Source organism: Coptis chinensis, chromosome 5 (assembly GCF_015680905.1).
Source record: "Coptis chinensis isolate HL-2020 chromosome 5, ASM1568090v1, whole genome shotgun sequence".
Classification (NCBI taxonomy): Eukaryota; Viridiplantae; Streptophyta; class Magnoliopsida; order Ranunculales; family Ranunculaceae; genus Coptis; species Coptis chinensis.
The window spans coordinates 92,491,446-92,509,222 of record NC_141460.1 but is presented as its reverse complement, the minus strand read 5'-3'; the positions used below and the strand labels follow the sequence as shown (position 1 = coordinate 92,509,222).

The 17,777-nt window shown below is 35.7% G+C and overlaps 2 protein-coding genes and 1 non-coding gene across 3 annotated transcripts; 2 read left to right on the top strand and 1 right to left on the bottom strand.

Annotated features, from left to right (window-relative positions):
- Positions 1–2,614: 2,614 nt before the first annotated feature.
- On the top strand, positions 2,615–2,686 carry TRNAC-GCA (transfer RNA cysteine (anticodon GCA)). Its single transcript has one exon. It is a non-coding gene; the product is annotated as a tRNA-Cys (tRNA).
- Positions 2,687–8,203: 5,517 nt separating this feature from the next.
- LOC147500125 (uncharacterized) lies at positions 8,204–10,325 on the top strand. The gene is made up of 5 exons (XM_086561834.1): positions 8,204–8,431; positions 8,625–8,788; positions 9,047–9,145; positions 9,341–9,492; positions 9,597–10,325. Exons 2-5 carry the CDS (start codon positions 8,627–8,629, stop codon positions 9,970–9,972), a joined length of 789 nt encoding a protein of 262 aa, XP_086417960.1. The 5' UTR covers positions 8,204–8,431; positions 8,625–8,626; the 3' UTR covers positions 9,973–10,325.
- A 3,471-nt stretch (positions 10,326–13,796) lies between these two features.
- Positions 13,797–16,141, bottom strand: LOC147500124 (uncharacterized). Its single transcript, XM_086561832.1, has 2 exons — positions 15,989–16,141; positions 13,797–15,746 (listed from the first exon to the last, which is right to left on the bottom strand). The coding sequence occupies exon 2, from the start codon at positions 15,722–15,724 to the stop codon at positions 14,111–14,113; it is 1,614 nt and encodes a 537-aa protein (XP_086417958.1). The 5' UTR covers positions 15,725–15,746; positions 15,989–16,141; the 3' UTR covers positions 13,797–14,110.
- Between the last annotated feature and the right edge of the window lie 1,636 nt (positions 16,142–17,777).

Genomic DNA, 17,777 nt, shown 5'->3' with positions numbered 1-17,777 from the left:
CTATCCTCAAAGACTAATTAACGGGAAATAAAAAATTGAATGCAAATGCATTGAACTAAACTCAAAGACTAATTAACGGAAAATCGGAAACTGGATGCAAATGCATTGAAGTAACCTTAAAAAATAGTTAACAAAAAAATCGGTAACTGGACGCAATTGTATAAAAATAACCTCAACAAATAGTTAACAGAAAATTGGAAACTGAATGCAACTGCATCGAACTAACCTTAAAAAATAATTAACAAAAAATCGTAAGCCTCAAAGAATAATTAACGAGAAATGAGAAACTGGATGCAACTGTATTGAACTAGCCTAAAAAAATAATTAACGGAGAAATCAGAAACCGGATGCAACTGCATTGAAGTAATTAACCTCATAAAATAATTAATGAAAAATCAGAAACTGGGTGCAAATGTATTGGACTAACCTCAAAGAATAATTAACAGGAAATCGGAAACTATAACTAATCTCAAAAAATAATTAACTAGGAAATCATAAACTAAATGCAAATGCATCGAACTAACTTCAAAGAATAATTAACGGAAAATCGGAAACTTGATGTAAATGCATTGAATAACTATCCTTAAAGAATAATTAACTAACGAGAAATTAAAAACTTGATAATCTTTGATGACCCCATATAATGTATCATATATAATTACTTTTATGTCATGTTTGCAAGGACATTACATAATGATCAATAAAAGTTGGTATTACACACCACTTTGGATAATTAATATGAAATCAGAAACTAATTATATGCAAATACATTGAACTAACCTCAAAGAATAATTCACAGGAATTCAAAAACTGTATACAATTGCATTGAAATAACCTAAAGAATATTTAATAGCAAATCGGAAGCTAGATGCAAATGTATTGAACTAACCTCAAAGAATAATTAACGGAAAATCGAAAACTAGATGCAATTGCATTTAACTAAACTCAACGGTAAATTTGAAACTATATGCAAATGCGTCGAACTAACCTCAAAACATAATTGTATTATATGTAGTAAGAATATCTCGACAAATATAATTTTGCAATTAAAGTGGTGTTTATCATCTATCTTTTCGTATAATAGGAATGTCTTTCTATTCAAGTAGCTTCAATATCTTTTTGGCTTTATGTAGGCATTCTCAAACTGTGGGGTTTTTATTCACGTTGCAAGAAATTTAAATAAGTGATCAATATAATATTCATATTTCATTGTTTTGCACAATATTAATGTTTTTAAGAATAATTTAATATAATGACACCCGTTCGTAGGACGGGTTCGAAAGCTAGTATATATATTATAGCTCTATTCTCTTCAATTGAGGAAGCGTTTCTAGGGTGTCCACGTGTCATGGCTAATTAAGAAAAAGTATGAGATAAAATAGGAAACAAATATTTATCTTTATCCTTAGATATATATTATAGTTATACCCTCATAGAAACTCCAGTTTTTCCTAAACTCTGAGTTTCATAGACTCGCTATCCAACTTTTCCTAAACACTATAGCTAATTAAAAAAACAATTCCATCTAGAGTTTCACAGAATCTCCAACTTTTCATAAACAATATAGCTAATAAAAAAAAAAATAGGAGACAAAAATTGAATTGCTAAAAACAAAATTTTAAAAGACTTAAAAATTGAATTGTTATTAAACAAGTGGGTTGTTTTCAAGATGGAGAATGGGAGTTTTGGAAGTATGTAGAAACCGGAGTTTGGCCCAAGATCTTTTGTTCATACTGTGTTTATAACTGGGAAGAAGTTGAAACTGCAATTCCATGATTCACTACAAGGTTTGTTTTTAGACATTTATTCAGTTAAGAATTAAAAAAATCACAATTTACGACCACAATAATTACGACATATTCCAATTCCTTAGATATATATTATAGTTATACCCTCACCAATCTATTTTTTGGAACACTCGCAGGGACTTCATTTTTTTCTAAACTCTATTACTACTTATAAAAAACAATCTCATCTAAAGTTTCAGAGTCTCTAATTTTTCCAAAACACTATAACTAATTACGAAAAAATAATCTCATCTAGAAAAGTCTCCAATTTTTCCTAAACAATATAGCTAATTCTTAAAAAAAATATGAGACAAAAAACTAAATTGCTAAAAACAATAGTTTCCACCGAAAATGATTTTCCTAAAACCCTTTTGATTTGATGCGCCATTCACAATGAGATTTAAACATTTATTCATAGTTAAGGATTCCAAAAATCACAATAATTATGACATATTCCAATTAAATTTATAAATTTTCAAAAGTAACTACTTAAGTTAACTTAAAATAAGTACGTACGTAAAATTTCACCTACAAAATGAATTCAAACCTAATTTTTTGTGGTTATGAACCATTCACTATAATGATTATCTTCCCAAAATTTCAGTTCATTTGGGAAGATAATTCTGCGAAATAATGAGATTCAGTTAAAGTGAACGTTGGGCTTAAATAAATTATATACCAAACCAAAACAAATTACATGTGGAAAATTAAATTATACAAAAAATAACATCACAAAATATATAATAAAAAAAAATAACGGCAAAGCAATAATGACAAATATTTTAAAACATATATAATACTAAATGAAACTAACGTCAAAATAACAAGGGTCCATAGCTCAGTGGTAGAGCATTTGACTGCAAATCAAGAGGTCACCGGTTCGAACCCGGTTGGGCCCTTACTTTTGGTGCCGATAGCAAAGTCGGTAAAACCTTTGGGTGATGATACTAAGGTCTGGGGCTCGAACCCCGCCAGCATAAAAGAGTTACTGGTCTCATTTAAAAACAGGCTTGCCAACCAAAAAAAAAAAAAAACTAACGTCAAAGAACAATTAATGAGGAACCGAAAACTGGATGCAAATGCATCGAACTAACCTCAGATAATATTTAACGAGAAATCGAAAACTGGATGTAAATGCAAGCATTAAACTAATCTTAAAAAATAATTAATAGAAAATCGGAATATCATCCATCGAACTAACCTCAGATAATATTTAACGAGAAATCGAAAACTAGATGTAAATGCAAGCATTAAACTAATCTTAAAAAATAATTAATAGAAAATCGGAATATGGATACAACTGCATTAAACTAACCTCAAAGAATAATTAACGGAAAATCAAAACTTGGAAGCAAATACATCAAACTAATATCAAAAAATAATTGTCGGGAAATCAGAAACTGGATGCAAATGCATTGAACTAACCCTCAAAGATTAAATTAACGGAAAATCGAAAACTGGATACAACTGCATTGAACTAACCTCAAATAAAAATTAATTATAAATTGGAAACATGATACAAATGCGTTGAACTAATCTTAAAGAATAATTAACGGAAATCAGAAATCGGATGCAATTGCACTGAACTAATCCTAAAAAATAAACTGGATGCAAATGCATTGAACTAACCTCAAGAAATACTTAATGGGAAATTGGAAACTGGATGCAAATTCATTGAATTAACCTCAAACAATAATTAACATGAAATCGGAAGCTAGATGCAAATGCAACCTTATCAAATAATAAACGAGAAATCAAAAACTGTATGCAAATGCATTAAACTAATCTCATAGAATAATTAATCGGAAATCAGAAACTGGATGCAAATGCATTGAACTTATCTCAAAGAACAATTAACATGAAATTGAAAATTGGATGCAAATGTATTGAACTAACCACAAATAATTAACGAGAAATCTGAAATTAGATGCAACCGTATTGAACGTACTAACCTAAAAAAAATAACGGGAATCGGAAATTGGATTCAACTGCATTGAACTAACCTCAAAATTTAAATAATGGAAAATCAGAAACTGAATGCAAATGCATTGAACTAACCTCAAAACATAGTTGGATTATATGTTGTGTTTTGCATTTAAAATTGTGTTTATCTTATCTCTTTTTGTATGATTGGTAAGTCTTTGCTATTCAAGTAGCTTCAATATATACGAACTTCGCCTTATTAGGCAATCTCACAAAACTCCAGTCAAACTTCTATTATTAAACAACCAAATGAAGTTGAAGGATTTGATCAAATGTGAGTTTTTCTTTAATAGAGAGTGAGATTTTCACATTATAAAATTTTTGGATGAGTGACCAATACAATATTAATATATAATAGTTATGCATATTTGCAAATATTTTTTAGAATAATTAATATAACAACACCCGTTCGTAGATAATCTTTGTAGATTTCACATAATAAGTCATGCATAATTTAAAGAATAATTAACGGTAAATCGGGAACTGGATAATCTTTGATGATCCAATATAGTAAATCAAACATAATTTATTTTTTATGTCATATTTGCAAGGACACTACATATGGATCAATAAAAGTTTGTATTACACACCACATTGGATAATTAAAAGGAAATCGAAAACTAGATTCAAATACATAACTAAGCTAAAAAAGTAATTAACGGGAAATAGAAAATTTTATGCAAATGCAATAAACTAAACTCAAAAAGTAATTAACTAGAAATCGAAAACTGGATGCAATTGCATTAAACTAACGTCAGAGAATAACTAACGGAAAATTAGAAATTGGATGCAAATTCTTGAAAAATATTTAATGAGAAATCTTAAATGGTATGCAAATATATTAAACAAACCTCAAATAATAATTAATGGGAAACCAAAAACTGGATGCAAATACATTGAATTAAACTCAAAAAATAATTAACAGAAAATCAAAAACCGAATGTAACTGCATTGAACTAACCTAATAGAATAATTGGTGGGAATCAGAAATTAAATGCAAATATGCATGGAAATAACCTCAAAGAATAGTTAACGAAAAATCAGAAACCGGATGTAATTGTATTGAACTAACCTCAAAGCATAAATAATAAATTGGATGCAAATACATTGAACTAACCTCAAGAAATAATTAACGAAAAATCAGAAACTGAATGCAAATTCATTGAACTAACCTCAAATAATAATTAACTGGAAATCGGGAACTAGATACAAATGCAATCTTATCAAATTAAATAATAAACGAGAAATCAGAAACTGGAAAATGCATTAAACTAATCTCACAGAATAATTAATCGGAAATCAGAAACTGGATGCAAATGCATTGAACTTATCTCAAAGAACAATTAACATGAAATTGAAAATTGAATGCAAATGTATTGAACTAACCACAAATAATAATTAACGAGAAATCGGAAGCTGGATACAACTGCATTGAACTAACCTCAAAAATTAAATAACGGGAATTGGAAATTAGATACAACTGCATTCAACTAACCTCAAAATATAAATAACAGAAAATTAGAAACTGGATGCAGATGTATTGAATTAATCTCAAAGAATAATTAACGGGAGATTGAAACCTAGATGCAAATACATTGAACTAATCTCAAAGACTAATTAACAAAACATAAAAAATTAGATGCAATTGTACTGAATTAACCTTAATGAATAACTAACGAGAAATTATAAAGTGGATGCAATTACACTGAACTAACCTCAAATAATAATTAACGAAAAATCGGAAACTTGATACAACTGCATTGAACTAACCTCAAAGAATAATTAATAAGAAATTGGAAATTGAATCCAATATACTACATTGAACTAACCTCAAAGAATAATTAATGAAAAATCATAAACTTGATGCAAATGCATTGAACTAATAACCCTAAAACATGTTTGTATTATATATAGGGGGAATAAATGTCTCAACAAATATAGTTTTGCATTTTAAGTAGTGTTTATCATAATTTTGTTATTATGATTAAGAATGTCTTGCTATTCAAGTAGCTTCAATATTATCTTCGTCACATTGCAAATTCTCACAAAACTTCAATCAAACTTCTATTATTAAATCTAACAACAAAAAGAAGTCGATGAGTTTTATCAAGGTTTGATGCTTCCTTTTTATAGAGAGTGGTGCAAGAAATTTGAATGACTGATTAATATAATTTTCATATCTCATAGCTATGCATAGTTTCTAATATTTTTTATAATAATTTAATATAACGGCACCCGTTCGTAAGACGGGTTCGAAAGCTAGTGTCATTCTAATAGGACTGCCAAAAGGGTCTTAAATTTGGAAAGAGTCAAAAACTCAGCCAAAGTTAAGACCTTCGCTAGCAGCTGTTATAATAAATTTGGGAGACGGACGACATAGTTTCTATCGTTTGTGTGTTAAATTTTGACGGATGGCAGAAATGTGTCGTCCGTCCAAAAAAATTTCAAAAAATAATAGACAGACGGCAGAAACTATCCGTCCGTATCATTTAGCACTTCAAAACAGAAAACACGGATTGATTTTTTTATTTTGGGAAGCTAAATTTGGCTAGACAAGCTAAAAACCCTATTGTTGCAACCCATTTCACAATTTTTTTTTTTATTTTTATAATTCTCGACTACTTGGTTAGATCTTTCGCAACAATACACCTAATCGACTTCATCAAATTTGAACCCATTTGGGTTGCCCTCATTACCCCTTATCGAGGGATCAAATGCACCGTAGTTCTCTCCTCTCTCCACTCTTTTCTATCTCACTCTTGGATTCTCCTCCTCTCTCAGATGTCATCTCCTTTGGTTTGTCCCTAAAAATTCTCCTCCGTTGTCTCCTCATTCGGCTCCTCTTATCTAGGTTTCTCCTCCTCTTTCTCCTCCTCCCCCGGATGTCGTCACCCTACTCTTTCTTCTCAAGATCTCTCCTCCTATTCCTCCTCCTATTCCTCCTCCTCTCCCTCGTCTCCTTGCAAAATGCGTCTCCTCTAACCACCGTCGTCTCCTTTGGCCGCCCGTTCATGGCCGCCATCATCTCCTCCCAAAACCAAAAAGATATCTCCTCCTCTCTTCCTCCACATCTCGGGACATCATCTCCCCTACTCCTCCGGATGTTGTCTTATCCCTCCGGCCGGCCGTCGTCTCCTCGACCTTCGTCTTTTTCCTTCTCTGCTATAGATATCTCCTCCTCTCTTCTTTCTCATCTCGGGGACATCATCTCCCCTCCTCCTCCCTCTTCGAACTCGTCTCTCTCCTCTCCCTAGATCTCCCCTCCTATTCCTCATCCCTCCAATTGTCGTCTCAAAGACATCATCTCCTATCCTACATTCCTTCCTTCTTTCCTCCATCTCCTCCTTTGGCTCGAGCATCATTCCTCTCCTAAATCTGAGATATAGATATCTCCTCCTCTTCTTCCTTATCTCAAGACATCATCTAAAAAATGTTCTCCCATTCCTCTTCTCTCCTCGCTATAGATATCTCCTCTCTCTTCCTCTTATCTCGAGACATCATCTCCTCCTCCTCCTCTCTCCGTCTTCTCCCTTCTCTGCTATAGATATCTCTCCTCTCTTCCTCGTTATCTCATCATTTTTCCTCCTCTCGTCGTCGTCTTCTCTCCTTATCCCTTCATCTCTCCCCTTCTTCATATCTCCTCGGACATCATCTATCTCCTCTATTCTTAAATCTCGGGACATCAAAACTCTCTTCTCAGTAGAGATATCCTGGTTTTGCTTCCTTTATCTGAGACAGACATCATCTCCTACTCCTCCTCCTCTCTAGTCGTCTTCTCCCTTCTATCTAGAGATATCTCCTCCTTCTTCCTCTTATCTCGAGACATCATCTCCTACTCCTCCTCTCCGGCGTTGTATCGCCGGGCCGTCGCCTCCTTTTTTCTAATCGTCTTCTTCTTCTACTATAGATATCTCTCCTCTCTTCTTCCTCGTCCGGGACATCATCACTACTCCTCCTCCTCTCCGTCGTCTCCCCTGCTCCTCTTCTCTAGATCTTCCCTCCTCTTCCTCCTAATCGGCCGACGTCTCCATACTCCCCTTCTCTAGATCTCCCCTCATCTTCCTCCTCTCTGCGGTAGGCGTCTCCATTCCCCTTCTCTAGATTTCCCTTCCTCCTTAATTCTCTAGATTTCCCTCCCTTTAGCCTCTCTCCCTCCTCGGGAAGCGGTAAAAACCTCAAGTCCCTCTCTCCCTCACTTTTATATCTCCTCTTTAGGTTTACCTCATGGGGCCTAGTAGGGTCTTGGGCCTATTCTCTGGGCCCAATACCTAGAAAGGCCCATCTTATGAAAATGGCTATTACACCTATGTGGCACTTTTAGCAGCCCAATTTAACAGCTCTCCATTAAACTTGCTATGAGAATGTCGTCTTCAAACTAAATTCAGCCTTAGATTCATATGTAAAGCGGTGCAATTGGTTGACATGGCCACATAGACATAGGTCGATTGTTATTTGGTCGGGCCTAGATGGGCTTTTAAGGTCTATAGACTTGGACTTTAAATAACCCGATCCAGATATAAACTTTAGGACGCGTTTGGAATTTGGATCTGAAATCGTGTTTCGTTCTCGACTTTTCAGTTCACATTTAACGACTTGTGGAGGGAAAACCCAAACAAACGATCATCACTTCCCCACAGATCTGCATATTTATTCTCTTCACAGTAAGTGTCAGTTAAAGTTTCAATTTTTTACTTAATTTTAGATCTTTCCCTCAATTGTCTTTTTTTTTTTTTTTTTCAATTGATTGGATTTTATTTAGCGATTATTGGTCTGATTTGACACCTTTGTAACGTTAGTGTGTGCCACATAACATAATTTAAGATTTAAAAACCTTGTATTTGATGTTGTGGGCAGGAATGTATGATAATATGGGAGGGATGGGTGGGGCACCATTAAACCCTCAGCCGAACCCGTTTGGCAATGCTTTCGCTGGAGCTAGTTCAGGACTCATTCGAGGTGGTCTGGGTGCGTATGGAGAGAGAATATTTGGTTCGAGTTCCGAGTATGTGCAAAGCAATGTATGTTAGCTAGAATAATTGTTTATTCTTGTTACTCATTTTTGTAAGATGGATTATGGTGTAACTACAAGTACTAATGTCTATGGCTTAAATGTATGAACTTCTAGCTACCTACTGAGATCATAGACCTAAATTTTTTGATCATTTAATCTCTTTTCATCAGTCCTAAAATCAGCGTTGAACCACTATATTACATATAAGATATAAAGTTGATAAATAGTGTAAATGGATTTTTATTCACAGTTTGTGATCACGCAGATAAGCAGGTACTTTTCGGATCCTCAGTATTATTTCCAAGTGAATGATCAGTATGTGAGGAACAAGTTGAAAGTTGTACTATTGCCTTTCTTACATAGGGTAAGCACTCTCAGTTGAATGTTCTGTTATGTTCTTTTGTTTGCTTGAAAGTTAGAGTATGTGTCTTGTTTTCTTTTTCATTTTTTTAAGAAGAAATGTGTTTTTTTTGGCATTGGACATGAATGTGCGAGTGAGTGTTTAGCATTTTTTTTCAGGAAGTAATAGAACTCTTCTCAATTATCTTCTGTTTAATAGGGGCATTGGACACGGATAACTGAGCCAGTGGGTGGTAGGCTTTCATATAAACCTCCAGTTTACGACATAAATGCACCGGATTTATACATTCCTTTCATGGCGTTTGGGACCTATGTAATTCTAGCTGGCTTTTCCCTGGGTCTTCTTGGAAAGTAAGTGTGAGCTTTAATGCTTTGTTGATCTTTTTTGAGAGTATTCTCTTCAGGGATTTCTCTCTAATGAGTTTTCCTTCTGCTGTCGGTTTCATGTGATGCAGGTTTAGCCCAGAAGCTCTGAGCCTACAGTTCACAAAGGGACTCCTTGGATGGTTTTTGCAGGTCTTGTTACTTAAAGTGTTATTGTATTCTCTAGGGAGTGGTGAGGCTCCTTTACTGGACATTGTGGCATATGGAGGATATGCTTTTACAGGGATATGTGTTGCTGTTTTAGGGAGGATCCTGTGGAGCTACTCATATTATTTTCTGATGCCATGGACATGTTTGTGCATGGGAGTCTTCCTGGTGAAGACTATGAAAAGAGTCTTGTTTGCAGAGGTTAGGACTTACGATTCAAGCAGACATCACTATCTCTTGCTTTTCATGGCGTTGGCCCAGTTTCCTTTGTTCTTCTGGCTTGGGAGTCTTGGAGCTTGATTTTTAACAGCACAGACTTTGTTCGTTTGGAAGTCTTCCATGGCTAATGTATTCCCTCCTGAGAAAAAGTTGCATATTTGTCAGAAAAATGTGAGTGTTGGTGTAGGGAGAAAAAAGTGTTTGTAAGTTGTTTATACAATTCTGAGGCAGTCTACCAATTCGTTAAGCTTTCCACCATTCACTTGTTTATACAATTACGCACAAGTGGTGGTATTTCAGATTAATGTGTATTTCAGATTAATGTTAACGATTGAGTCCCCCACACACAGATTTCAATTCACACTATTTTTTATGTTCTTGCTCGTGTATTAGAGGAATCTTATTAATGTCAATTTCTTCATAGACTTACGGTAGATCTCTGGAAAGGTTTCCCAATGATCTCAAACACAAACACACGCTCTTTATTAGGTGTTGAATGTTGCGCCAATATCTTTGTTTTCCATTTTTTCCGTCTCTACCTCGCAGCCCTCTGAATTTATTGTTAATTTCTACGTACAGGTTAGTTTTAGGGGAAAAGCCCTTGGACTCTCAGACGGAAATCTTTGTAAATGTTTGCTGCATTATTCAGTAACAAATATTTGGTATGATGTCCTCATCTTGTATATAGGGATCAACTCATCTCCTGCATAAAGCATGTCAAATGCTTGCTCTTGTTTTTCAACGAAGTCCCCCCCTGAGATTAACATACGAAACAAAGAGCAAATTGATGTTCCCACGCCCTCCCTGTTTATTCCATTACAGCTATAAAAAAACACATCTCTAGTGAAAATCAGTAAACATTCATGTCGGTCACCCCATTGGTTTTCAAAGAAAGTTTGATTTATGCCTTTCTTCAAAGCTTTCCTGAATTTGGATTTCTTTGAATAAACACGAACAGTTTTGCACAAAATATAGGGCATTAGGTAAATGGGGAAGATTTACTTAGCAAATAACACAAAATGTCTAAATTCCAATAGGCAAAAGCAATATCGGTAGTCATACTTATGACACTACTCCTTACAAATTTATTTATCTAAATATCAACAATTACATCGTCAGAGCTGGTAGGAACATTGTAAACAGCAGGTTCAATCATATGAAGAGCATTATTGCTCCTTTGGTTCAATTCCGTAAGATTTACAGCAGTTACCAAATGCGATATATTAGAGCCTACAGGAAAGTCCCAATGAATCAATTTTAGGAAGGAATTTCAATGCAAGTCTTACTCTCTCCATGTATATATATTCTTCAGCAGGGCTTTCAGTCACTTGTTTAAATATAGCTTGTGGGAGTTTGGCGAGAAATACGTGCAACATGTCAGCTAACAACTTCTGCATGTATTCGAATAGATCTTCAACAGAAGAAACTTCTGCATGTATTCGAATAGATCTTCAACAGAAGAATTGCAACTGCAAGAGCTGTCTCATATATTTTCAGATTGAACAGCTGAGTATGTCCAACGAATCTTGCGAACTAGAGGAGTGAAGTCAGAACCCATCCACACAGCTTTCGCCAATCTCAACTTCTTTTTTCATAAGTTTCACCAAACATTTCTACTAGAGATCGACTAAGACGAGATGGTATACAAACTTCTATGATTCTTATAAGTAGTATCATTTAGAGAGAACAAACTTTGATCCCTATTTTGTTAGGATGAGCTTGATGTATGGTTTCTGTATCGTGCAACTGATGAGACGGAAGAGTTCGTGTAAAGAGTGAGGACAGAACAGCTAGAGCGTTGCTTGTCCTGGCCTTGGTCATCCATCTTTTCGAGTCCTCAATACTTCTGTGCACTGTCCATTCATCTAATCTTCACGTCAGCATCATGAAGCAGATCGTTAAATTCTTCAACGGAGTCATTACCCGTATGCTTATGCTTGAAAAGCCCATAGTATATTGGGTAAGTTACCAAGAATCGAACAATTTTAGACAGTACCACTCCCAAACCTACAATCAGTATCTGCAGAATGTACATGCTCTTAGCGTAACAAATGTTGAACGTATAGTATAGCAAGAAAGTATGGGTTTACATCAAGCACATAATCCAAATCTTTGTTCTCTGTTTCCAAGATAGAAGTTTCGCTCATATGGTTAACTAGGGAGAGCCATCTCGTGCTAGATGCAAGTTCCAAGTCCAACAATGATGGTAATAATCTGGGTGGGGACTAATGGACCAACCGTAATCAGAATTTAGATCACAGAACTTCATCTGCTTCGATATAAGGGACCTATTTACCGCCTGTAAGATGACAACTAAACATACTAAGCACAGCCCACCGACACCACCACAAACCGGGTGCTTTCATATTACGAATTGAGGATCAGGGTTATAACCATAAATGTAACCCAACTTCTATTGTCGCAACATTATATATTTTCTTCACTCCTTTATTAAGATAATAAGATCAACCAAATCCCTGTATTGGCTGCTAATTTCATAAACCGAGAAAAACAATATAAAGAACAATATCCATGCGCCCAACACAAGATTATGATATGTTCCGTAATGAACAGAGTGATCACATGAATAAGGATATTGACACTGTTGTGAATAATAACTGCAGAAACAATGTTACTCACAACAAACGGATCGATCCTTCTCAATAGACAAGACTTCAACACCCTCTAAGCAATATCCCAACACTCTCAATATCAAATAACAAACATATAAAGTAAAACAATTCCAAACCACAAGAGATATATCGTAGTTAAGCAATTTGCCTCTTCTGAAGTTCCAAGCTTTATAGATGTTTGCAGATTACAAATCTCTCAATTCACTCACAAAGAATTGCTCTCTTGTAATCTCTCTCTTTCTTGGTTTTAGAAAAAGTTAGGTTTTCCAAAACCTTGATTTTGTTTTTATACCAAAAAACAAATTTCACGGTTTGCTATTGTGGCGGCTCCACGAAAAACAGACTTGCTTGCTAGCTGCAGGCCTAAAAACTCTTAGCGCAGTCGCCTACTCTGAGCACAGGTGCGCCTAAAACACTGGAATGTTGAGCGCAAGTTGCGTCTACTCTGAGCGCAGGTGCGCCCTAAACATGGAGAAAAAAAAAAAAAAAAAAAAAAAAAAAAAAAAAAAAAAATCCCGTTTTCTCTACAGACACTCACAGGAGTTAAAACTAACAACATGCCTGTGATGTTGGAAAGTTTGTCTGAACCGACATCGAGTGCAAGAGAAGGCATGAAAAAACCCACAATGATGCATATAAAAGTAACACCACTAAGTTTTGCCAACTGGGTCTTGAACATTCGGCATTGCTGTTGTGACTTGTGAGATCTACAGAGACTACTGATACTATTGAAAGCATATATACTGATTGTAACCGAGTTGAACCAAAAACAGGCATTGGAGAAGCGTACTTGGTGGTGTCCAAAGTCCGGTTGTTGCAACCATGATTCGCCATTGGTGTTAGTGTGTTACTACCTTTTCTCACAACTCACAATCCAAAGAAGCTCTCTTATTCATCTTTGTAAATGACACCCATAGTTTAATTGTATAAACCAAGCACCAGGTCATTGCAAGTCAATGGGTTCTTCGTGGAATTGTCTGTACGTAGTAGTGATTCTTTAGTACGAAATTCCAGCCTTCCAGGTGGCTATAGCCTATATGGTTTCACTGCATTCTGCATAGTTTATATTACGGTTCATATTACATATTTACATGAATTGTTTATTACCATACTAGGTTATTCTAGCTACACATTTTGGTTAGAGAATTATAATGTAAACTCCTACCAAATTTGAAAGATGTGGGATATTGCTCTGCCTCCACAGATCATGACTGAAATCCAACTAACAACACTAAAGCCTCATTAGAAAGTTAGAAACGACATGAGCTTCTCGCCTGCCAAATAAAATAAGTTTATTGAGTCCCTTAGTTAATCACAAGTATTGACAAGATTCACGGCTTCACACTGTTAGTATTACATATTTGAAACAAGTATACGATTACGTATACATCTAAGCATTCACACTGTTTCAAGTGCAATTAGACACGTGATTATAAAACTTATAGCTACGTTCACATGTTTTGATTATAAGATAAGCTACACAAGTTGAAACATCACAAGAGTGTGACGCTGAACTCCATTGGGCAAGCAATGTGGAGAGGTGAAATATATTTACAAATTTTGACTTAATACATCATGAGGGATGTCTAAACATTGTTGTTCTCTGCACACTCACTGCCATTCAAATTCGGACCAAGATCAAAAGCACCGGCTTCATGTAATGAGCCAAGTGTAACAAAATCTACAGGACCTATGAAACTTGAGACATCATATCCCTCGGGAAATGACCATTTAATTCGATCCTGTAGCAGTCCAACTTTTCCAATTAACTTCAAGGCAGTGCTGAATTTCTCTTCATACTCTTCTACAGGACTCTCATGCAACTGGTTGAATATGACTATTGGAAGTCGAGTGAGAAATGCATGCAACATGTCGACAAAAAGTTGCTCTATAAAATCATATAGATGCTGGATTGACGAGTAGCTACGACAACTAATGTAGTCTGTGATCATCTTTAGTTGCTTCTTTAAATAACTAGACGTCAATGTGTATTTGATTTCTGTGATGATTACAAGTGCTCGATCCAAGTCAGACGGAAACTGAAATGATCCACCAAAAATTCTAGGAAGAAGGACGCTAAAACCATTACCCTTCCACACTGCTTTTGCAAGCTTGAATTGGCTTTTAGTATCTGTAAATTCAATCACCTTATAAGCTTCTCCAAATGCTTGTACTAGAGATCCGCTAAAACTATTTGGTATGGAAACTTCGGCAATTTTGACAAGGAGTACGATTGAAAGAGAAGACACATTGATGTTCGTCGCATACAACTGTTGAGAAGGAACTATTCTTGACAGAATTGTGTTCAAATGATTGAAAGAGTTGCTATTACTAACCTCCATCCATCTTTTCATGTTCACCATACAATTCCTCACAATTCGATGCTGACACCGCCTAGACCCTTCAAAAATTGTAAGGCGACCATCAACTACAATTATGGCTTCAAACCCAGAGATTGATTTATGCTTGAATAAACCACAAGTAGGTAACTTTTCAGCCATTTTTTCAATTACCTTACAGACTGCCAATGATGGAAATATGATCATTATGTCCACTATTAAGGTCACTCCATGGATGATGTGCATAAACATCTCTTCACAATAATCTCTTAAACCCAACTTCAAAATCGGGTTGGAACTTCTCTCATTTCTCAAGTATTGTGGACCATCGTAGGAAATTGCAAACATGTTCGTCTTGTCAAATAAGGTTAGCCACCTAAATCCAGTTGCTACACTTCCAACTATAACAGTAAGAATCTGGCTAGCGACTATTGCCCACATTGACCAATCATAATCAGAACTTCCAGGGCAAAATTTCACTTGCTTCAGAATAAGACATCTACGTGCAGCTTGCACAAGAACTATTAAACAAATTACACATAACCAGGCGATAAAGGCACAGTTTAGGTGCTGACAAAGAATAAACTGAGGATTCGATTCATAGCCATGTAAATAACACGACATCAGTCGATATGACAAACTTTTATAACGATGATCTGTCAGTTGAAACTTGTTATCTTCAGTGAGATGGCTCTTATGACTATTGATATGCAAAGAAGTGTTCCACAAGAACATGAGCAATAACAGCATACAACAGAGGATTATGATATGTTCCCTCATAAACAAATAGATAACTCCAGTGGACATCTGCATACATATATTCACAGCCACCGTGATCACAAATATGCTCAAGGCAGCCATATTCGACAAGTATTCAGATTCCCTGTTGATTCCAAGTGAAGGCATGAGAAATCCCATTGATATACATAACATTGTAGTCCCACTAAGTTTGGCTAATTGGTCTTCTGGGCTGGGCATTGATGTTGTGAGATCTAAAGGGATTTTTGCTGCTACTGAAAGCAGAGTCAGCAGAACTGAATGGAGAGAAAATAACTTGCATGGAAACCATCTCTTCCTACTACGAATTCCAGACACAATGTCATAAAGCATAAAGAACAAACATACCGAAGATCCTGCTGCTATGTATAAGCCAATGACAGGCAAGGGAGCTGAGTATTTCGCACTATCCATGGTTCCATTTTTGCAGCTACCGTTTGCCATTGTTTCTTCTGTCTCAACTTTCAGGAGTCTGAAGTGGTGAGAATGAGATCAGACAACCCCGCTGCAATAAACAGGACCTTGCAAAGTTGGCAGGCAATTACAACTACAGCCACACATTTATGTTCTCAACTATCGTTTTCTCCTTTGCCTTTTTGCTGACTCTTACTAGGCTCTACAGTTCACACTTTGAATGGTCTAAATTCTAAACCGAGCACAAGACTTTGTTAGTCAATGGCTTCTGACTCATAAGTAATTTACTGACTTATAACGGTAGTCCACATGCATCTCCTTCTCCCTCTCTCTCTTTCGTTTTTGCCACTCCCTCAGTCCCTCTAGCTGTCTTAATATTATGCGATTAAAAGTTTGTAATAAAACAGACTTCTTAATGGAATTGAAAGCATAAAGGGTCGATGAGATGCTGCATTTGATATACCTGGAATCCTGGATTATAAACATGTCACTGAGAAGTACGGAGTTAAACACTTAAACTGCCATTTTGTTTTTTATAGGCCCACTGAAGATTTTCACAAACAGATTATAACTATAACTCCTAGTGGTTCCTCTCCAAATCCATAGTCAGAGCTAACACTATTGTTTTACAGAGTCTGACTAAGCTCAATGTAATAGAACTCTTACCTTAGCCGAAAAAGAAAAGAACAATAACCATTAAAAACCTGTGCAAAACATGCTAAGTTGCACACTCCAGACCACACAGAAACCCACAGGCGAAAAATGGGCAAACATAAAGAGTTGTTGGCACTGGACGTCTCCGGGAAACAAAGGATGTGATTCTTTCTTTACTCACATAAAGCAAATGAAAGTTCATAACATGAATAAATCTAGAACAAGTGTATGACAACTTTGAAGCTAAATTACTAACTTTTAAATAAGCCACTGGCAACATATAAGATCCAAGAGAAGCTATGTCATAAAAAACAGAATCCTTCTCTTACTGAATCCTTCCGTGATAACTATACATTTTAAGCCATTACATCGTCAAGGGTGGTAAGAACATTGCTACCTGAATGTAGAGTGTCATTTGGGGCAGTAATGACGCTACAACTATTGCAGCCTTCTGGTGAGCTATGCTATATTTATTACTTGTAACAAAATTTACAGCAGCTGCCTAACCCGAGAAATTGGAAGCCACGGGAATTAACCACTGAATTAGATTCCCGAGTGGTGCAACTTTGACGAGTAATTTCAATGCAAAATTTATCTTCTCTTCGCACTCTTCTGCAGAACTCTCCAGCACCTCTTGGTATGTTGCAACTGGAAGTCGAGGCAAGAAAACATGCAACATCTCAACAAATATCTGCTCCATAAGATCATATAGTTCTTTGATTGTTGAGTCGCGTACCTTTGACGAGTGATGTAGCTTGCAATCTCTACTACTTGACTGCACACATAATCTGAAGGCAATGTGTTTTCCAGCTCTATAATAATCACAATTGCATGTTCCAAGTCGGACTGAGATTGAAACATCCAATCACAGTTTGATCTCTCAAAACTTCTGGAGAATGCTAAAATCTATACCGAATCACATAGCCTTTGTAAATTCAGAACTGCTTATATCCTCTTAATCGTAAGTTGAAGGTTCATCAATAAAACAAATAAAATTACAGTGCTTGCACCAAAGAACCACTAAGCCTATTTGGTATGGAAACTTCAGCAATTGTTAGAAGGACTACAG